The sequence below is a fragment of the Eptatretus burgeri genome, chromosome 3 (assembly GCF_056783735.1).
Source record: "Eptatretus burgeri isolate ZD-2024b chromosome 3, Ebu_testis_v1, whole genome shotgun sequence".
Classification (NCBI taxonomy): Eukaryota; Metazoa; Chordata; class Myxini; order Myxiniformes; family Myxinidae; genus Eptatretus; species Eptatretus burgeri.
The window spans coordinates 71,684,120-71,707,656 of record NC_140963.1 but is presented as its reverse complement, the minus strand read 5'-3'; the positions used below and the strand labels follow the sequence as shown (position 1 = coordinate 71,707,656).

At 45.3% G+C, this 23,537-nt stretch overlaps 1 protein-coding gene across 4 annotated transcripts in view; it reads left to right on the top strand.

Annotated features, from left to right (window-relative positions):
- Nucleotides 1–23,537, top strand: part of LOC147030159 (complement C3-like) — a 741,443-nt gene that overhangs the window by 164,712 nt on the left and 553,194 nt on the right. For all 4 annotated transcript variants that reach the window (XM_085873916.1, XM_085873917.1, XM_085873918.1 and 1 more), the window contains one exon: nucleotides 9,589–9,671. In XM_085873916.1, the coding sequence (XP_085730042.1) occupies nucleotides 9,589–9,671 (83 nt within the window). The remainder of the gene's footprint in view (nucleotides 1–9,588; nucleotides 9,672–23,537) is intronic.

Here is a 23,537-nt window from a genome sequence, read left to right as displayed (position 1 = left end):
TATATATATATATATATATATATATATATATATATATATATATATATATATATATATATATATATATATATATATATATATATAATTTATTTTACATTTGGCTTGTGGAGCTTTGCCTGAGTCCTGAGACTTCGCCTGCCCTCAAGCACTTTTGAAAAGCCATATTTCTGTTCTTGAATGCATGGCACGCAATCTCACATACAGAGAAACACAAATGGCTTTTGTTAGGGCAATTATCAACACGTTATGAGGGGGCAAAGAAGCCGTACATGGCTCTGGGACCTCTGAAGATCTGATCAGGATTCTCAACAACTTGATGATTGGCTGTACATGTTGCCAGATTATGTCTACGGAAGGTCGCATTACTTCTGCAGAAACACTACGCGACTCCGGGACATTGTGCGCAGGTATGTTCTCATTCAAGGAACTTCACCAGCCTTTGGGGGAAGCTGTTCATTGCTTGGGACTTATTAGCGGCAGTTCATTGAAGGAGGTTCAGATGTTTGTCAGCTGTTCATGTCACCTAAGTGTTTAAAATTATTATTTTTATTTTTGAATACACTGTCGAGGCTTGTATGTGAGCTAACACACAGGAGGTACAACAAGCAGAGCAGTACACAAGAGGGTGGGAGAGGGAAGGAAAAAACAGTGTGGAGCAGAGACATAAGGAGATCTCTGGAAGGGAGAGGGATGGGGCAGAGTACACAGGGTAAACAAGATGGACACTACAGGGACTTTCAGGTCCTTACACGACAGGGACTTTCAGGAAGGAAAGCAGGGAATTTGAAGGAGGTGGGTTTGGTGCGGATTAGCGGGGATAGAAAATATCGTGGTTTTCGATGTGGGAAGATGAGAGATGGTGGTAAACAGCTGTTTTGAAGACCTGGAGGGAAGAGTGGGATTAAAGAGTGTGGGAGATTGTTCCAAAGGTGGGGGAAAAAGAGAAAGGAAAGAGTGAAGGTGAGCAGTGGATCTTGATTTTGGTAGTTTTACCAGAACCAGATTGCTGGCGGACCTTGAGCACCCTGTGTAAATATAGGGGGGGGGGTGGGCAGGCCGGAGAGGAGATGCTCGAAGACAGAAAGACCACTGACCTGCCTGTGGTGAGAGAGTGATAGACCCAAAGACTCAGTCTCATCGTGGGAGATAACAGTGTCCGAAATGCCTCGTTTTCCACAGCATGAAGCTGAGAAAGGTGAGAGGTGGAAGCACCAGCCAGGAGGGGAGAACAGTACTCCATCAAGCTGTGGACAAAAGCTTTGTATGTGGTCAGGAGCTCAGCTGTGCCAAGAATGGACTTTTCACCACGGATGATGCCCAGTCGGTGACTGGCTTTGGAGGCCAGCTTGGAAATGTGGCTTTCCTCGGAAAGATCATGGCAGATATTGAGACCCAGATGCTTGAATGAAAGGACTCCTTCAAGAGGATTGTTGAGAAAGTAGATGGGGGTGTCCAGATGCTCTTTTTCAGAGAGACATCGTGAGAATTTGAGATTTGTCAGGCTTGAAAGATGTGTTCTATGTGTTTGACCAGCTTGTGATTTTATCCAGATCTGCAGAGAATGAAGAAGCTGCTGCTTGCTGATCTGAGGGATGACAGATGGTACAGCAGAGGGTGGAGTCATCAGCAGAGATAAAGAGGATTATCCAGAGAGTCAGAGAGATCATCAATGAAAGCCAGAAAAAGAACAGGACCCAGAACACTGCCTTGAGGAACTCCAGCCTGGACAGGAAGAGGGAATGAGAGAACTCTATTAAGGGCCACACATTGGCTGCGACTGCGACAGCAGAGGAAATATGTGAGCTCTGAGTGGAGATGTCCTTCGATACAATAGGAAGAGTTTGGTGAGCAGCGCATGGTGCCAGACTGTATCGAAAGCACGCAGTATGTCTCGGGAGATGGCTCTGATTTCATGTCTGACATTGAGAATCTCCAATCATTTGTTGGGAGAGCAGAAGCAGCATATCCAGGGTAGAGTGACTTGGTCTGAATCCAAATTTATGATCAGAAATCAAGCCATTGGAGAAGAGGAAGGATTTTTATGTCAGAAGCGATGATGGATTCCATAATCTTGCTAATGATTGGGAGAAGGCCGATTGGTCTATAGTTGTAGCGATCTGTTTTTTCCCCTTTTGATGTGTTAGCGGTAATGGTTCCTGAATTCGAAGCAGATTGTAGATGACCTTGAGCAAAAGGAGGGTGAATAGTGTTATGATTCTCCACCCGGCCGAGTAAGATGACAGAGTCAGATGAGGATCCTCGAATTACACGTTTTATTTCCGAAGACCACACGCATGCGGAATGTTTACTCAACGACCCTTCAGTCAGGCGTCTCCGAACCACACTGAGATTATGCTTCAAAACCATTGTATATATAATCACACAAAAGCAGAATTGGGTGTGGACTAAAAGTGTGTGCTGAGGGATAAAGAAAGAAAGAAATAAATGTGGCAGTGGGCTTCCTTCCCCCCTCCCGAGGGGCCCTAGGGGAAGTTGAATCGGTCAATTCTCAGATATGCAACCCAACAGTTTATCTTGCAAACTAATGACTTTCCAAGCCTCCTTCACTGACACATGTTGATAGCAAAGGCGAAACTCTAGTGGTGACTAAGAATAGGAATGTGTGGCAGCATACCATGAAGGAACAGTTCCCTCCAAGGACATGCAGCTGCAGAAAACAGGAAGAGTGATAAAGGCTGTCCAAAGAAACAGTTAGGGCAACATGGAACATTTAAAGCAACATTTTAAAGCAAGGTTTGAATCCTGACAGCTGATTAATACACAACTATTGACTAGTGATTAAATATTCCACTATGGCTCAAATGTGACCACCTAGCATATCATCATTCATAACAAATAGAACAGAGAGAGAGAGAGTGAGCAAGAGCAGCAGAGCAGGTTTTTCGGACACGTCGGCTGATGCTGTCTGGATGGGTTGCACAATCTGAGTTGAGGTTTGACAGCAAGCTCTCTACCTTGTCAGGAGAAAAGGACACAGAGTCCAGGAAAAGCTGGGTGTGACTGGGTAAGGTGGGTACAGAAAACGATTGGTTTGGGACAAGATTTAGAAGCAAACATGGAGTTTCGGCATTCAGCCTTTTCACTTGCAGTGTCAGCGATTTGGCCATTTGAGCTAAGGGAAGGGATGGAGGAGGAACATACACCAGAAGCAGACTTGATGAGAGGTCACCAGGATTTGGAGGAGGGAGACAGGTTTGACAGTTCAGACTTGAGAAAAGAAAGATGTTGTTTTCTGGCTCTCCTGAGGGTAGACACACATTTGTTCCGAACATTGTGGAAGGAACTGAGATTGCCTTCAGGTGGATTAGCCTTTCATGAGGCAAAGGCGAGTTGTTTCAGGACAACTGCCTCGCCACATGCTTCAGTATACTATGGGCATGAGGAAGGTAGGACAACTGAAGACGAGATGGGATAAATCTGTGCATGATAGATACCAAGTTTCTTTGAAAGAATTCCCAGGACAAGTTGATGTTGGATGAAGTAAAGATGGGAGACCAGTCTAGAAATGATGCTATTATGAGTTCTCCAGGAAAACAAATGTTCCTTCACCATTTTTGAAATTGTTCTGAGTTCAATTCTGTAGTTTGCGAAAATGATGTTCATGTCATCATTTCGAAAGGGTCCTATTGGGTTGTGCTATGACTGGGAGGCATGCATGATGCATTGGCTCGACTAGATATGTTTTTATCCCTATCTCTTTGTTAGAAGGATGTCTCAAAAAGTCATGGGTGGATTTGGACCAAACCTGCAAATAGCTTATGGGACAGGATGAATTGATTGATTTTGGTGGGGATTGAGATCTGGAACCTGGAACTTTTAACGTGTTTCTTTACGACTAGACCATGCCTGCTCTCTCCGGGAGCAAGGGGGTGAAGGGCAGGAATGAGGAGTGGCGAGCAGGGGGGATGGTGGAAAGGGGGATGATAGAAAGACTTTTTTCGCCTTGTTCTCTGGCTTGGAGTGGAGACACAGACACCCACCTCACACCTCACACACATGGACAGATAGATGAATAACACAGCCACTGAGTTTGGGGGAAGTGACATCACTTCCCAGAGTACAGCTGTGTGCCAGCGAAGTGTACATCCAGGCAACATAGCCATCATTCAGGCAAATCTGTAGCTGCCCACCAAAAACAAATTGGCAGATTCTGTATCTTTTGCATCTGAGAAGGTGGAAAAGTTTCTAGAAACCCTCAACTCTGATTCTGCAACTGGACCGAACGGTATCGGCTCAAGTGTCCTATAAACCTGCCCTGCTGTTCTTGCACTTCCTTACGCTGCCATTTTCACCCTGTCGTTTACCATAAGTTATCTCCCCCAGATGCTTGTAAATCAGCCAACATCACAGCATTACATAAAAAGTGCAAAAAGGAATCCCTTAACTACAGACCAATGAGCTTACTTTCAGTCATCAGCAAGGTCAAGGGATCCGTCATCGCAGTTGACATAAAATGATTCCTTTACTCCAATAGCCTCATCTCAGATCATCAACTCGGATTCAGACATGGTCACTCGACCTTGGACATGCTGCTTCTCCTCTCTCAACAATGGATGGAGACCCTCAATAACAGACATGAGTTCAGGGCCATCTCTCTGGACATATCTCGAGCTGTTGATCCAGTCTGGAATCCCGCATTTCACTTTAAACTGTCTGCCTATGGAATATAAGGCCACCTCCACTCTTGAATTACTGACTTCCTCCACTCTCGTAGCCAAAGTGTGGCTCTCAACGGAGCTTTTTCTTTCCCTCTCCCTGTCAAGGCTGGATTACCCCAAGGCAGTGTTTTAGGCCCCATCTTCTTCCTTACCTTCATCAATGATCTCACTGACTCTTGAGAAAATCCTCTTTATTGTGTGAAAATTGTGGACTGTGAGCAGCTCTGATTTTCTTAGGAAAGATTTGGATCGACAGAGGATGCTCGATCTGTGGTTGGCTTTTGAGGCCAGCCTTGCCATGTGGTGAGATCTATAAGTTCAAGAGACTTTACTTCTTCCAGTGGAAGACCAAGGAAATAGATAGATGAGTTATTTGATGATCACTTCCAAAGTGATAGGGTGATACTGTGGGATTTTCCAAGAATGAAGGACCTGTTCTATTTACCACACAAGAGCTTCGTTATTTCCACATCAGCAGAGAAAGACACAACTGCTGTCTGCCAAACAGTGGGATGTGGTACTGTACAACACAATGTGAAATCATCTGCATAAAGGAAGATAAGGTTTCCAGAGCATTGGTGGGGTCATTAATATTGTGGAAGAACAAGACTGGACCCCAAAGCATTACCTTCAGGAACTCTCAGCATCCACTGGGAGAGGGGAGGAGAGTTGCATTGACACAACATTTTCACTGCGTGAGTGGAAGAAGTCAGAGATCTTGGCAAGCAAAGCAGGATGCCAAAGTATGTCGAATCACAAGATACGTCCAGGGAGACAGTCCTCACATCTTGTTTGAGATTAAAGGCCTCCACCCATTACTGAGAGAGGAGCAGAATCATGTCCAGAGTTGAGTGACTGGAACGGAATATAAATTGATGGTCGGAATCGGATTGTTTGAGTACAGTAAAAGCCACATCAGAAACACTGATGGATTCCATGACTTTGCTTGTATTTTCAGTCACTGGTTTATAGTTGGTAGCATCTGTTTTTGCACCCATCTTGTGGAAAGGAGTGAGGTTTACTGAATCCCTCAGAGAGGGGAGGCAGCCAAAAGAGAACACATTGAATAGGGCAGATATAAGGGGAGCAAGAACAGCAGAGTAGAATTTGAGAATAAGGGCACTGATGCCATCCGAGTCCATCACCAAAGCAGAGGCAAGGCCAGACAGGACTTTCTTTACCGAATCAGGTGAGAAGAACACATAGTTCAGTATATGAATTCCAAAAAGATCTGGACAACTTTAGTTGTGAATATATTTAGTACCACAAATGATTCAACTATACCCTTTGTTTTATATGATACAAAAACTCAAAAGTTTTCTATATTTTAGGTCTGGTGGTTTAATGCAAAAGAAAATGGCGACTCCACAGGAGAAAGCTCAGTGTGTCGAATGGTTCATCGAGACGAGACCCGACATGCAAGTTCAGCGTTATTTTCGCATAAGGTGTGGAAAGAATCTGCCATGGCAGACGAGTATCAGAGAGTAGTACAAGAGGTTTAACAAGACTTGCAGTTGTCAGAAACAGAAAAAATACTGGCCGACCAAACACAAGTGCAGCAGGCATTGAATGTGTGTGAATCATTTCAACAAAGCACCAGAAAGTCAATCCGATGCGCATCCAGAGAACTGGGACTACCAACCTCCACTGTGCACAGAAGTTTACATAAAACACTGAAGCTTTATGCCTGTAAAGTGCAGATTCTGCAGGAACTCAAACCAAATGATGGACCCAAGCACAAGGCATTTGCCTTGGAAATGCTCAGTCTCATAGAGGATGATGAAGATTACCTGAAAAAGGTCTTGTTCACAGATGAACCTTGATTCAGTGACCTCAACAATTTCCATGAGCATGTTGGAAGGATTTGCCTTCCCACAGATTGAAGACCTGCAACCCAATATCATTTTTCAACACGATGCCACTCCTCCTCATTGGGCCTTAGTAGTTTGAGCCATCCTGAATGAAAAATTTCCATGTCGCTGGATTGGCCGAGACGGGCCAACGACCTGGCCCCCATGATCACCAGACACAACCTCCCTTGATTTCTTTCTGTGGGGGTTTGTCAATGATGTTGTCTCCAACAACAAGGTGGCAAAACTGCAGGATATTATTTCTTGGATCACTGGTGGATGCAAACATGCTGAGCTGAACACGGTAAGAACTTGTGTACCGCCTTGATGTCGTGCATGCGACAAATGGAGCTCACATTGAAGTGTGTCGATGGTGTGCAGAAAACTATGAGTTTCTGTAGCATATAAACCAAAGGATTTCATTGTTTCATTTGTGGTTCTAAATATATTAACAACCAAATTTGTCCGGGTCTTTTTGGAACACCCTGTTCTGTGGGGGTAAAATGGGGACAGAGCATAAGATGGGGACAGGTTGGGTACACAAGCTTTGGAGGCAAAGACAGAGTTTAGACACTCTGCCTTATCTCAGGTAGTGTGTACAGTCCAGCCTTTTGAGGTGAGGGACAGGATGAAGGAGAAGAAAATTCAGAGACAAACTTGACAAAGCACCCCCATGACCTGAAGGAAGAGACTGGTTGAAGAGTTTGACCTTGAAGTTTGCAATATTGTTTTCTGATTAGACACACACACACACACACACACATATATACACACACACACACACACACACACACACACACACACACACACACACACACACACACACACACACACACACACACACACACACACACACATACACACATACACACATACACACATACACACATACACACATACACACATACACACATACACACATACACACATACACACATACACACATACACACACACACACTTATTGTGAGCTATGTGTGGAAATGTCTTCTGCAAAATGTTTGGCTTAAAGAACCTGACTACTTTGAAGCAGGGATTATGCAACATGTGGATGGAAGGGCAATTTTGGAATGCTACAAATAACAAGGCTCCACAGAACTTGGTGTGAGCTGATTTTAATAAGTGGATCTTCTTAACAAAGTGTTGCCAAGATGGCTTCCTTGACACACTTGCAATTAAGAATGCTTCTCTGCTGCATGGGGGAAACTTTCTTAACTTCTTCTTCTTCTGGCGTATGGCAGTTTAGCTGCCAGGGTAGTTATCATTTCTTGGAAGCGTGACTGTGTCGCTGCTGCAGTGCCCCTCTACCAGTACACACTGGTACTCATTTCGCCGACCTCGGAAGGATGACCGGCTGAGTCAACCCCCTGGTGTATTAATTCAGCGGCCAGCGGGGCTTGAACTCAGGACCCTAGGATCCCAAGCCACCATCCTAACCACGAAGCCAACACCAGGCTTTTACATTCTTAACTGCAAGTCTGTCACAAAACAGGTTCAAATTTCAAAGCCAGAGGTCTAACAATGGCTGATTACTTATTGCATTTTATATTACAATATGCAAGCAAACCTGATGCTACACAGAAATGTATGGGATGGACGAGTCTCCAGGAGAATTCATGATATAGACTCATGTCAATAAAAAAAAACTTAAAAGTTCAAGTCAAATCGACAACGCAAACATAACATGGATCAACAAGAAAGAGCAATCAAAGATTGCAGACCCTTGCCACGACTTATTTTGTGTGGCAAATAAATGGAAGGATGCACTAAATGAAAGGTCTAAATGGTCTAGTTTTAAATGTGTTGAGGTCAAAGATCTGAAAAGTTGTAATCGTCTAAAGGTCTGAAAAGCTCTGAAAAGGTCGAAATGGTCTAAAGTGTCGAAAGTGTCTTAAAATGTCGAAGCCGTCTAAATGGTGTAATTTAAGGTCTAAAGGGTTGGAATTGTCTGAAAGGGACTAAAGGGTCTTAAAATGTCTAAAAGGGGCCGAAACGTCAAATGAGTCCACAGGGTATTAAAAGGTCTGAAAAGTGTGATGGTCCAAACTCCAAAGCGTGTTCAGGGTTTAAAGGGTCTGAGGATTGGGTCTATAGGGACTTGAAGGGCCTTAGGGGTCTAAAGGGTCTTAGGGGTGTAAAGCGTTTTGGGGGTCTCAAATGGTCTTAGTCATCTGAAGGAACTTGAGGGTCTTTTCGGGGTCTGTAGGGTCTTAAACGGTCTAAGGGATATAAGAGGTCTGAAAGGTTTTAGGGGTCTAAAGGGTTTTCTGGGTCTTAAAGGGTGTTAGGGTTCTAAAGGGTCTTCAGTTTTAGGGATCTTATGGTCTTTTTGGGTCTGTGTGCCTCTCAAGGTTGAAAAGGTTCTAAAGGGTCTAATGTAATTAATACACATATTCATTTTCTGTGTGCTAAACAGACAAGAAGGCATCAGGCAGTAGCCTGGCAGGTATGCCGAAAATCATGCAAATGACGTCACTGTCACATTGACCTCTGACATGCAAAACATTGACAGCCTCACTTTTGTCCTTTGAAATCCTTTGGTAAAGTTTGATGAAGATAGCTGAAAACGTTCACGAGTTATCACACTCACAGACAAACAAACAAACGAGACAGACTGACGTACGAGCAGTCGGACCCAAATGCAAAACCCTCTCCTCTGGCGAGGGCAAAAATGACTGGTGACCTCCTGGATTACGTTTTACTGTGGTTACTTCATAAGGTTGCAGTGTGTAGCCACTTTGCACTTTCACAAATAAATGTTAAAAACAAATTACATGGTCATTGCTTCTTTTAATACAATGAACATAAAGTTCCGAGGCAATGTCATAACATGAGGTATTTTGATGTCTTCAAGTTAAAATGTAATTATTGTTCTTGAATTGGTTATGTAAACAATTGCTGATCTTAAAACATTACCAAGATTACAGTGAGAGGCCTGCTTTATATTGTCTTTTATATAATAACATTATTTTATAATGCTTTATATTATATTATAACAGGCGTCTGCCTTGCTTGTTAAATGGGTGGAATGCATGAATGCTTTTCATATTTTCCCCACAGATATGGCCGCTGGCTAATACAAAGTTGTTTTGGAGAAGTATGTAAAACAAACTACACTACAGAGTTCCAAGTTCGTGAATATGGCAAGTTCCAAAATTTTTCTGTGACTTTACCAACATTTGCATGCTGTACTGTACCATACTGTGATCTGTGAAATTGACAGGAGGATAAAATATTGGCAGGTTTTTGTTTTAAGACCTTGAAAATGCATTGAGTGTCTGAATTGTAATTGAGGTTCTCAGGAAAAGTATTAAAAAAATTACAGTTTTTGTCATGAGGATAAAAATTCAAGCCTGACATTATTGCCACATTGTAGGCCCAGTTAGTGGTCTACGCAGGCAGTATCTGCATCATATCAAGCACATGCGAGTAGCTATATAAGCTGTTCGTCTAAATTGTCATGACAGAATGACAAGTTCTGCTATCCTCTGTCAAGTCATTTGTATGTCACTTTACTCCAGATTTTATATATATTTTTTTCTCTCCAGAAGAACAAGGCTCATGGAAGACCAATACAAGGTCTAACTAACTGTAGGGTAGTGGGGCAATCATTGGCTGCGATCAGCAAGGGAATGCATATCCGCAAACAGGAAAAGATGAGGGAAAAACAACCCACACATCATTTTTGCAATGAACAGTAGGTATATTGGTTCACGAGTCAGTAAGTGACCACTATATTCGTTATGGGTGTGTGTCTGTCTGTCTGTCTGTCTGTCTGTCTGTCTGTCTGTCTGTCTGTCCCGAGCATAGCTTCATGGGTTTTGATCCGATCCTGATAAAATTTGGGTGGGAGGTTTATCTCATGATCTAGTTGTGTTTTCCTGAGAATGGGCGTGCTGCGCCTATTATGGGTGGAGCCACGCCCAAAAAACATGTTTTTAGGGGGTAGCCGATTTTAAGTTACATCTTCTCCGAGGGGGTGTGTCGAATCTGGCAGGGGTTTCAGTATTTGGTTAGCCCAATGGCACCTGCATAGCCCCACGGAGCTCAATTTTTCATTTTCGTCCCAAGGTTAAGGTCATGAACTTAGAAAATGTCAAAAAAGCAATAAATTGGGCATCGAGCTCCTAGGGTTTTCAACTGTTTCAAATGAAAGTTGGTACGCAAGTAGTGTTCTTCGAGTACTACAACTTTCATCATTTACGTTTTTCCCTATTCTTGCCAGTTTGCCCGTGGCGTCCCCTCGAAGGTCAAAAAATAAAAAATGCGAACCGTGTACATTGCTTGTGAACCATCGCCGTTTCCAGACTTGTTGGTTCACGAGTCAGTAAGTGACCACTATATTCGTTGTGGGTGTGCGTCTGTCTGTCTGTCTGTCCCGAGCATAGCTCCGTGGGTTTTGATCCGATCCTGATAAAATTTGGGTGGGAGGTTTATATCATGATCTAGTTGTGTTTTCCTGAGAATGGGTGTGCTGCGCCCATTATGGTCGGAGCCACGCCCCAAAAACCTATTTTTAGGGGTAGTCAATTTTAAGTTACATCTTCTCCGAGGGGGTGTGTCGAATCTGGCAGGGGTTTCAGTATTTGGTTAGCCCAATGGCACCTGCATAGCCCCACGGAGCTCAATTTTTCATTTTCGTCCCAAGGTTAAGGTCATGAACTTAGAAAATGTCAAAAAAGCAATAAATTGGGCATCGAGCTCCTAGGGTTTTCAACTGTTTCGAATGAAAGTTGGTACGCAAGTAGTGTTCTTCGAGTACTACAACTTTCATCATTTACGTTTTTCCCTATTCTTGCCAGTTTGCCCGTGGCGTCCCCTCGAAGGTCAAAAAATAAAAAATGCGAACCGTGTACATTGCTTGTGAACCATCGCCGTCTCCAGACTTGTTGGTTCACGAGTCAGTAAGTGACCACTATATTCGTTGTGGGTGTGCGTCTGTCTGTCTGTCTGTCTGTCCCGAGCATAGCTCCGTGGGTTTTGATCCGATCCTGATAAAATTTGGGTGGGAGGTTTATATCATGATCTAGTTGTGTTTTCCTGAGAATGGGTGTGCTGCGCCCATTATGGTCGGAGCCACGCCCCAAAAACCTATTTTTAGGGGTAGTCAATTTCAAGTTACATCTTCTCCGAGGGGGTTTGTCGAATCTGGCAGGGGTTTCGGTATTTGGTTAGCCCAATGGCACATGCTTAGCCCCACAGAGCCCGATTTTTCATTTTCGTCCCAAGGTCAAGGTCACAAGGTCACGAACTTAGAAAATGTCAAAAAAATCATTAAATTGGGCATTGAGCTCCTACGGTTTTCAACTGTTTCGAATGAAAGTTGGTATGCAAGTAGTGCTCTTCGAGTACTACAACTTTCATCATTTACGTTTTTCCCGATTCCCGCCAGTTTGCCCGTGGCGTCCCCTCGAAGGTCAAAAAATAAAAAAGGCGAACTGTGTACATTGCTCGTGAACCATCGCCGTCTCTAGACTTGTCAATAATCACAATGGATTTGTGATTTTGGGAGTTCTGCAAAATTGAGAAATCTTCTATACCAATAAAAGGCAGTGTGTGTGTGTGTGTGTGTGTGTGTGTGTGTGTGTGTGTGTGTGTGTGTGTGTGTGTGTGTGTGTGTGTGTGTGTGTCTCCCCTCCACAACTCCAAAACTATAAAAACCTAGCAGCCTGAAACTTTGTATGCATAATAAGAAAACTCCAAAGTGCAAGAGTGAAAATTGGGTGTTTGGGTTAATTAAAACACCCCATTTGAAGATAATTAACGGTCTTATTTAATTATATTGAAGGGAAAACCCTAACAAATCGTCAAACTGCAGAGAAGGAAATGAAAACTATGGACCTGACCTGGGGTAGTGTCCAGAAGCAAGCCCAGAACAGACAGGAGTGGAGGACCTTCGTTACTGCCCATTATGCCTCCTAGCATGTAGGGCAGCAAGTAAGTAAGTTAATTATCGCGAACGTAGTGAGCTTCAGACTCAACGCGTGCACATGAGAGAATAGGAAATAACAATAACAACAACAACAACAACACAATACCCTGGCAATTTGGAATCCGTCTCGTCGGCTATGACCATTTTGCTTCCGGTTTTTGTCATGCGGAATAATGCGTACTGGGAGATAAATCGTGGGGCAACTTAGCTAAATATAGCATAACAATTGTGCATTTTGTGAGGAAAGCACCAAATTTGGCACACTAGTAGACTATCATATTATGAACAGATTTGGATATTGGGCCATCTCAAAATTTTTGATGGCAGTGGAAAATGGCTGCCACAGCCATCAGCGGCTGAATTTGAGATGGCCCAATATCCAAATCTGTTCATAATATGATAGTCTACTAGTGTGCCAAATTTGGTGCTTTCCTCACAAAATGCACAATTGTTATGCTAAGTTGCCCCACTAAAAGGCATCGTCGGAGACATGAAAGACCCAAATATCAGACATGGTGTATATTTCCTCCACTGATTTTAATAGCGAATGCAGTGAGCTTCATACTTAACACGTGCACATGAGAGAATAGGAAACAACAAGAACAACAACAACAACAACACAATACCCCTGACAATTTCGAATCCGCGTCGTTGGCTATGACCCTTTTGCTTCCGGTTGTTTTTAAACGCTGTGCGGTGTATAAATACGATTGGGTTTTATTTCTATCTTGTGAATATTACTTAACACGTGCACATGAGAGAATAGGAAACAACAACAACACAATACCAACTCAATTTGGAATCCGTGTCGTTGGCTATGACCCTTTTGCTTCCGTTTTTTTTTTTGCTTCTGTTTTTTTTTTGTTTCCGGTTTTTGTCATGGGGAATGATGCATGCCGGGAGATAAAGGCATCGTCGGAGACATGAAAGACCCAAATAATATCAGACATGGTGTATATTTCCTTCACTGATTTTAATAAAGATATCTCCCGCATCATCAAAAAAGAATTTTTAATCGTGATTTACATTATTTGATCTCTGATCCCGAATCCAGGCCGAAGTAACCAGAAATTTCGTCTACAGTTGTCAACAAGTTATAGGTAAAGTCAGAAGCGAATGTAAGAAGAATTCTACATTCGCTTCTAGTATAATTTTTTTTAGATGAGATCCTGTTCCCGGTAGTGTAGTTGCGTTGTGAAGGTAATGTTGAGGATTTTTTTTTCAGATGAGATCCTGTTCTAGGCGGTGTAGTTGTTGTGAAGGTAATGTTGAGGTATAATGTTCAGGTAATATTAATTTTTTTAGATGAGATCCTTTTCTAGGCGGTGTAGTTGTTGTTGTGAAGGTGATGTTGAGGTAATATTAATTTTTTTAGATGAGATCCTGTTCGAGGCCATGTAGTTGTTGTTGTGAAGGTAATGTTGAGGATTTTTTTTTCAGATGAGATCCTGTTCTAGGCGGTGTAGTTGTTGTTGTGAAGGTAATGTTGAGGTAATATTTATTTTTTCAGATGAGATCCTGTTCTACATGGTGTAGTTGTTGTTGTGAAGGTAATGCTAAGGTAATATTTCTTTTTGCATATGAGATCCTGTTCTCGGCGGTGTAGTTGTTGTTGTGAAGGTAATGTTAAGGTAATATTTATTTTTGCAGATGAGATCCTGTTCTACTCGGTGTAGTTGTTGTTGTGAAGGTAATGTTAAGGTAATATTTGTACTGTATGGGCGGAGCCCGATTCACGGTTGGTGGTGGTCACGTGGTTGTGGCTTCATATGTCACGACTCGCCCACTAGGGACTTGTAGCACCAGTAGCGTCATAGCAGGATGTGCTGTCATTAGCAGTGTCCTGTAGGTCGTGTGCCTGTAGAGTGCATCGAGTACGTAATAAAGTGGGAGCTATGGGCATCCGACGCCCACCCTCTCGCTCGTGGCAATAAAGCAGAGTTGGGTTACCCTCCGGCTCGTGTCTGCCTGCTTGCACCTCTGCCACGATATTACAGTTTGGCGACGAGTCTGTTTCGGATCGACGCGTGCAGAGTTGCCTGGTTTTCCTCGGTATTGACCTTGAGTCTTTGGCCGGAGCAATTGGATTGTAGGGCGCACGGAGCGCCGGGAAAATCAGCGCAGTTCGCGCGGCGCGAGTTCGATCACCTGGCGAGGAGCCCCAGGGAAGCGCATCGCGAGTTTCGCTGCACAGGTGAGGCATCTCGCCGGCTCCTGCACGTCAGCATGGTTCAAATTCACGTCGAGTGAACGGCTGGGCTCGGAGATCGTTTCATTTCTGATTTGCAAGCCTCGGGAATGGTTTCTGCAATGCCACGACTAAAGGATGAGGACATTACATTCAACTCAGACACGGCGTCGGCCGTCGCACAGACTCTGAGAGATGTCTGGAGCCTCTATGGCCAGAGCGCGGTAGGTGATCCGGAGGTCCGCGCGGTGTACCAAGCGCCCACGGCCGCACGCACAGTCTTCGGTGCGGGTCGTGACCGAACGTTGCAACGCGGTCAGTCGGACGGCGGTCTGAACACTTAGGGACATCTACGGTGTGTGTGCCAGGTGTCATTGGCCATCATTGCGGTCATGGATGGCGGTGTGCGAAGTGACCCCAACGTCCCGGGTCGAGACCTACTGCCGGTACGGTGTTTTGTGCATGGCGTACATTTTTACGCCCCGGGTCGAATCCTGCAGCCTGGGCATAGCGATCCCGGCGGCCCGGAGCAGGGGATGCTGCCGATGTTGAGCCTGTTTTCAATTGGTCCGAAGGTGACAAGACCAATGACAGTGGAGGTCGAAGTGATCGGGGCACCGATCGTGTTTCGAGTTGAGACCAGAGCGGCGGGGTCGATCGTAAGCGAGCACACCGCTCGTGCACTCCCCGGTCTACGTCTTTTCAGGTCTACCCTCGCATTGCACACGTATACCGGTGAAGCGCTACCAGCGGTTGACAGGGCACACATCTTGGTTGCCCATCAAGGTCAGCGGGTCACGCTCTCGCGGTTCGTGGTGCGAGGGGAGGGGCTCGCCCTTTTGGGTCGGAGCGGGTTGGCCCGCATTCAACTAGACTGGATGGCACCAGCCAGTGGCCTTGGACTTCCCGTGCCGGGCCGATTAGAGGTTCCTGTTTCGGAGTTTGTACCTCCAGCTGCACCTGTGTCTCATTCGGGGCCCGTACCTCCGTTTGGGCTGGGCCTCCCTCGACACCCGAGGGCGAGGTTCCGGCGGCAGGAGCCGCGACGATGCAACATGGGGTTCCGGTCATTGCTTCCTGCAACTACGATATACGGTTCTGGAGCAACGGGGGTCATGCCAGCTGTGACGGACTCTCGTGCTTGCGCTGCGCTCATGATACAGTGCACACCTGTGTCGTTCAGGTGATTTCAACGGGGGATTGGAGCGAGCCGGTTGCATTCAAGAAGTTTGAGGAACGCGAACATCGACGGTGGCCACTGCGACGTTCAGATGGGGACTGGCACGCAAGTCGCCTCAACGTCGTGACAACCAAGAGGCGTGCGGCAATGTGGTTCATAAATTGCTAATTGTTGTGTATTTGATTCTCGCGGCACGAGTGATTCAGCATGGCATTATTAAAGCAAATGCTGACAGTCCGCGTGTGAGCATAATGTGTTTGATTGGGATCAATCAATATGATGATCAATATGATGTGAAGAACTTGCGGACAATCGTTGCGAATAAAGAGGTCTCTCAGATCTCCGGCTTCGATGACAGCCCGCGGTTCGCTGCCCTCTCATGTGTTGGAATTATACTGTGGGGACGCGCTGTACGTGAAGGGAAGTTTGCATCTGCGCAGACGATGTTTTTGCTGCTTTATGACATTGCTATGCATGCAGTGTACGCTGATCGTCCGTGTGGACGTGCATGGAGATCTCGACTGGAGTTGATGCACGGTTTTAGTGTAGAATGGCTGGTAATAGAGCCGGCTAATTGCCTGGTTCGAGTCGATGGTTGGGGTCGCGCAGGTTCGCTGTTCAGCGTCACCCCTCCCGTTACTCTCACGGAGGCCAAGTGTTATCTTCCCAAGGCCGCCCTCCCCGCTGCTCCTGCCAGCGACGGCGCCCTCATGTCTGGCGGACTCAGCGTATTTACCTGTTTCTGTCCGTGGGGGACGGGCAAGCTTGTCGGCCGGGGGCGCGGGAGGTTCGTCTAATCATGTCACCTCGACCTCACCGGATGGCGTGGAAGCATGGGCTGCCTGGGGGCGCTTCTGCTGCATTGTTATACTGTGCTCCCAACCCTTTCCTCTTTATTTCTTTAACACGGCCATGGTTATTGTGGTCCGCAGACATCATTGGCTTCATCGTGCAACTTAGTACTCGAGCACCAGTCCACTGCAGTTGGGATTCAACTCACTTGCACCAACACGATATATGTTGTGATGGGGGACAGAAGGATGAATTATGGGCCAGATTATATCGACGGCATTATTGTGACTGGTTGTGCAGATGAAGCACGTTTTCTTTTGTGCCGGCTCATCTGGGTTTGATTCACAGCCGACCTTCACCCCAGGGTTACATCTCGGTGATGTGGTACTTGGGCGATTTTACATGATTGATGTCATTTTGTTCCTCTTTGCTTGTTTGTGTCATGTTGTCATAGTGTTTTTTCTTTTTCAGCAGTTGTTTTTTTTTTTGTATCGTGGTGCCAGTGCGTTTGCAAAATGCCATTTTGGCTCTGGTTGCTTTCTGTGTTGTAGTGCCAATGATTTTTGATTATTGTCATTTTTAATCATGCTTTTAGGGGGGAGGATTGTCGTGTATGGGCGGAGCCCGAGTCACGGTTGGTGGTGGTCACGTGGTTGTGGCTTCATATGTCACGACTCGCCCACTAGGGACTTGTAGCACCAGTAGTGTCAGGAGCAGCATGTGCTGCCATTAGCAGTGTCCTGTAGGTCGTGTGCCTGGAGAGTGCATCGAGTACGTAATAAAGTGGGAGCTACGGGCATCCGACGCCCACCCTCTCGCTTGAGGCAATAAAGCGGAGTTGTGTTACCCTCCGGCTCGTGTCTGCCTGCTTGCACCTCTGCCACGACATTACAATATTTGTTTTTGCAGATGAGATCCTGTTCTAGGCGGTGTAGTTGTTGTTGTGAAGGTAATGCAGAGGTATAATGTTCAGGTAATATTAATTTTTTTAGATGAGATCCTGTTCGAGGCGGTGTAGTTGTTGTTGTGAAGGTAATGTTGAGGATTTTTTTTTTCAGATGAGATCCTGTTCTAGGCGGTGTAGTTGTTGTTGTGAAGGTAATGTTGAGGTAGTATTTATTTTTTCAAATGAGATCCTGTTCTAGGCAGTGTAGTTGTTGTTGTGAAGGTCATGTTGAGGTAATATTTATTTTTGCAGATGAGATCCTGTTCTAGGCGGTGTAGTTGTCGTTGTGAAGGTCATGTTGAGGTAATATTTATTTTTGCAGATGAGATCCTGTTCTAGGCGGTGTGGTTGTTGTTGTGAAGGTCATGTTGAGGTAATATTTATTTTTGCAGATGAGATCCTGTTCTAGGCGGTGTAGTTGTCGTTGTGAAGGTCATGTTGAGGTAATATTTATTTTTGCAGATGAGATCCTGTTCTAGGCGGTGTAGTTGTTGTTGTGAAGGTCATGTTGAGGTAATATTTATTTTTGCAGATGAGATCCTGTTCTAGGCGGTGTAGTTGTCGTTGTGAAGGTATTGTTGAGGTATAATGTTGAGGTAATATTAATTTTTTTTAGATGAGATCCTGTTCGAGGCAGTGTAGTTGTTGTTGTGAAGGTAATGTTGAGGTAATATTCATTTTTTTTTAGATGAGATCCTGTTATAGGCGGTGTAGTTGTTGTTGTTGAGGTAATATTTATTTTTGCAGATGAGATCCTGTTCTAGGCGGTGTAGTTGTCGTTGTGAAGGTAATGTTGAGGTATAATGTTGAGGTAATATTAATTTTTTTTCGATGAGATTCTGTTCGAGGCGGTGTAGTTGTTGTTGTGAAGGTAATGTTGAGGTAATATTAATTTTTTTTAGATGAGATCCTGTTATAGGCGGTGTAGTTGTTGTTGTGAAGGTAATGTTGAGGTAATATTAATTTTTTTAGATGAGATCCTGTTATAGGCGGTGTAGTTGTTGTTGTGAAGGTAATGTTGAGGTAATATTTATTTTTGCAGATGAGATCCTGTTCTAGGCGGTGTAGTTGTCGTTGTGAAGGTAATGTTGAGGTATAATGTTGAGGTAATATTAATTTTTTTTCGATGAGATTCTGTTCGAGGCGGTGTAGTTGTTGTTGTGAAGGTAATGTTGAGGTAATATTAATTTTTTTTAGATGAGATCCTGTTATAGGCGGTGTAGTTGTTGTTGTGAAGGTAATGTTGAGGTAATATTAATTTTTTTTAGATGAGATCCTGTTCGAGGCGGTGTAGTTGTTGTTGTGAAGGTAATGTTGAGGTAATATTAATTTTTTTAGATGAGATCCTGTTATAGGCGGTGTAGTTGTTGTTGTGAAGGTAATGTTGAGGTAATATTAATTTTTTTAGATGAGATCCTGTTATAGGCGGTGTAGTTGTTGTTGTGAAGGTAATGTTGAGGTAATATTTATTTTTGCAGATGAGATCCTGTTCTAGGCGGTGTAGTTGTCGTTGTGAAGGTAATGTTGAGGTATAATGTTGAGGTAATATTAATTTTTTTTAGATGAGATTCTGTTCGAGGCGGTGTAGTTGTTGTTGTGAAGGTAATGTTGAGGTAATGTTTATTTTTGCAGATGAGATCCTGTTCTAGGCGGTGTAGTTGTCGTTGTGAAGGTAATGTTGAGGATTTTTTTTTCAGATGAGATCCTGTTCTAGGCGGTGTAGTTGTTGTTGTGGAGGTAATGTTAAGGTAATATTAATTTTTTCATCGCAAAAATACCGTTTAATTTGATATATTTAAGAACCGAATGTAAGAAGAATTCTGCGTTCGCTTCTCGGCTTTGCCCATTCCATATTGAAGATATCTCCCGCATCATCAAAAAATATTTTTTTAATCGTGGTTTACATTATTTGATCGCTGATCCCGAATCCAGGCCGAAGTAACCGGAAATTGCAGCATCAAATGTGAAATGAGAGCGAGAGATGAACCTTCAGAGTTTAGGCTTTATTCCATTTGATTGGAGCCGCTTCTGTGGGCACACCGGGGAATACAGGTTCAGCTAGGAGTACATAAGCAGTAACGTATACATGTGCAGTTAATCATTGCAGACAATCCGCGTAAGCACGGAGTTCGATATAATCTCCATTCTCACCAGTCAATGAGCACCTTCAGTTAACGAGCATCAAGTGAACAGCCGATGTCAATAGCAATGCCCCGGGGACAATCACTCGTGCCGCAGAGACCTCCCCTTATACGCGAGACGCACAACATGTGATCCCGCGTCATGTCCCTCAATTCACGTCAATTCACCACATTCTCCCCACCTTTAAAATGTAACTAGGGGCCCATCTTACACACCATGATTGCTTTAGCACCATAGGAGTATACATTTCAAGCAACGCGGACTAGTAGATCTACAGAAGCATACATGCCAAGCAGTGATTATTTTGAGTTGTAGGAGCATGGAAATGAGCATCGATATATGATATAATGGGCATATAGGAGCATGAGCAGCGAGAATGCCGATAATCCCCTTTACAGATTGAGTCGTCGAGGGGGCCTTATTCGTCGACCTCTCCGGGAGTAAACGGCAGTTTCACTTGAGGGAGACTCCCGATCCTCTTGGTGAGCCTCGACTTGTGCCGGGGATGACTCCTCGATCGCTCTCGGGTGGAACGCGGCAGCCCCGTCGCCTGGCGGAGTTCCTGGGGGGGAAATGTCAGAAGGAGGAGTGCCAGAAGGTGGTGTACCGGCGGGAGGAGTACCTGAGGGAGCCAGATGGCGAACCGACACAGTGGTCTCCCTGCCATCCGGGAGCCTGACATGAGCATACTCTGGATTAGTGTCAATGAGTTCGACCCCCTCCACCAGCAGTTCATACTTGCTTTGTCGTACCAGGCGTTTCATGAACACTGTACCGGGGTGGGTCAGCCAGTTGGGCACCGTTTGACCGTCAACATAACGTCGTTGGTGAGTAAACATACGTTCGTGAGGAGTGGCATTTGTGGACGTGCAGAGCAAAGAGCGTATGGAATTCAGAGCGTCGGGAAGAGTAACCTCCCATCGCTCGGGGCCCAGTCCTCTCGATTTCAGCGCCAGAGTTACGGCTTTCCAAATAACTCCATTATACCGTTCCACCTGCCCGTTTCCCTGTGGGTTGTAACCCGTCGTTCGACTAGTTGCTATGCCGTGCTCTAATAGGAATTGTTTTAGCCCGGCCGACATGAAACACGGCCCTCTGTCTGAATGTATGTACGAAGGTCTCCCAAACATAGCGAAGAGGTCAGAGAGACATTTTACGACAGTGCCCGAGGTCATATCCGAGCACGGAAACGTGAAAGGGAACCTTGAATATTCATCAACAACGGTGAATATGTATCTGTTGTCTGTTTCGGTCGGCAGGGGCCCTTTGAAGTCGATGTTTAGTCTCTCGAAGGGGGAAGTGGCCTTGATCAGTCTGCCAGATGCCGCGCCATAGAATCTGGGTTTTAGTTCAGCACAAACAGGGCATGAAGCATTCATTTGTTTAATATCTTCAACAGAATAGGGAAGATTTTGTCTGCGTACGAAATGTGCCATCCTGGTTACCCCTGGGTGGCACAGAGACACATGGAGGTCTTGCAAAGCCTGACTGATTGTTGCCGAACTGTAGACCCGGGAGAAGGTATCTGCAGCAGGGTTTTCTTTCCCGGGCCGGTAAACAATGTCGTATCTGTAGCAAGCTCGGTCTATCCGCCATCTCATAATTTTTTCATTCTTAATTTTCCCATTATTTTTCCCATCAAACATGAATGCCACGGATCGTTGGTCCGTAACGAGCGTGAAGTGGTTTCCCAGTAAATAATGTCTCCATTTCCGCAGCGCTTCAACGATGGCGTACGCTTCCTTCTCTATCGCTGAGTGTCTCTGCTCGCTTCTAGAGAGAGTTCTCGAGAAGAACGCGACCGGCCGCCCAGACTGATTAAGTGTAGCAGCTATGGCGTGATTTGAAGCGTCGGTCTCCACCACGAAGGGCACCGAGCTGTCGATCGATAAAACCACGGACTTACTGATATCATCCTTGAGATTGTGGAAAGCTCTTACAACAGCGGCATCTGGTGGAAAGTTTTTGCAATGCACTAGGGGATGTATTTTCTCGGAGTATTGCGAAATCCATCTCGCATAGTAAGCGAACATCCCGATCACCCGGCGCATTGTCTGCAAGTCCTGAGGTGGTGGAAGCTCACGGAGCGGGCGCAATCGCTCAGGATCAGGCTTAATTGTGCCGTCGGCTATTGTGTAGCCGAGAAGGTCAATTGACCTTGCCGAGAATACGCATTTCTCGTAGTTGAGAGTCAGATTATATTTTCTAGCAATGCTCAAGAATCTGTCCAGATTCCTATCATGTTCCCTCTGATCCCTACCGCACACTGTGACATTATCCACGTAAACAAAAGTGTCTTTGAGGTTTTCATCTGAGATGATGTCGTCCATAACCCGTTGGAAGCAAGCTACTCCATTCGTGACACCGAATGGTATCCTTCTGAACTGGTAGAGGCGCCGCCCTGCCTGGAATGCAGTGTAAGGTTTGTCTTCCTCTCGGATGGGAATTTGATGATAGGCGCTTCGCAAGTCGATGGTACTGAATACCTTATAATTGGCCACGCGTTCGACCATCTCATCTATGCGCGGCAGGGGGTAGGCGTCGAGTTGGGTGAAGCGATTGACCGTTTGGGAATAATCGACAACCATTCGTTTCTTATGGTTCTGACTGCTGGTTACTAACACCTGTGCGCGCCATGGCGAATCGCTCGGTTCTATAATTCCCTCCTCCAGTAATCGCTTGGTTTCCGAAGTGATGAAATTCATGTCAGCAGTGGTATATCGCCGCGATTTGATCGCTATCGGTTTGCAGACCGGCGACAAGTTAGCGAACAGCTGGGGGGACGTCACCTCCGCGGTGGTCAACGCATTTAAAATTAGACGAGGCTTGCTTCCTCCAAAGGGTATTTCGACGCTCGTGTGCTGCTTGAGGACATTATGACCCAGAATTACGTCTGCGCACAAATCACGAAGCACCAGTACCTTTACATCCCGATGCGTGTACCCTTTTACGTCCAATTCAACATTGCAGTACCCTCGTACGCGGGATTGTAGTGAGGTGGCGGCCATGCATACCGTATTGTCAGTCGGGTGGATTACCCATTTCCTGCCCTTCACTAGCGAGCTGTTGACGAAACTTTCAGAGCTACCGGTATCAATCAGTGCCTCAGCCATATGCCCATTAATTCGTACGTTGATGATAGCCTTGGATAGATTCCCCGGGGAGGCTGCAGTCAATTTATTTTGCGAGTAGAGAGCCGCAGAAGTGGGTTTATTTCTCCTTAGAGTAGATTTACATACCCTGGCATAATGCCCTTTCTTGTCGCAATTCATGCATGTGGCATCTCTGGCGGGACATTTTTGACGAGGATGCCTTTTGTACCCACAAAAGAAGCATTTACCAACCGGAGCAGTTGCTGAGGAGTTTGACGAGGTCTGGGTATCCGGCTCCTCGGGTGTTTCTCCATCCCCTATGTCTGGCTGTGTCTGTGCCAGTGGGGTTCCTTGGGTTCCCATCGTAGCAGCGTTCATGAGCAGCATCGGTGTCCCAAATGACTCAGATTGCTGCTGAGCCGTATCCATCGCTCGAGCCTGATCGACTACCTTGTCAAGAGTGGGTTGCGCTTTCTCTAGTAAGCGTTGCCGTATGTGGGCTGATCTGAGTCCTTGGATGAATGCCTCCCGTGTGGCTTCCTTTCGGTGTTCCTCGGCGCTTACCGCCCGGAAGCTGCCGTCTTTTCCCAGCTGATTCAGAGCTTGCAGGAACTGATCGATTGTCTCCCCGGCTGCTTGCTTGCGTGTGTTGAGAAGATGTCGTATGTATACCTCGTTCTTGGGCTTCACGTAGAGCGCTTGCAGCACCTCGATCGCTGCTTCGTAAGTGTCCGAGA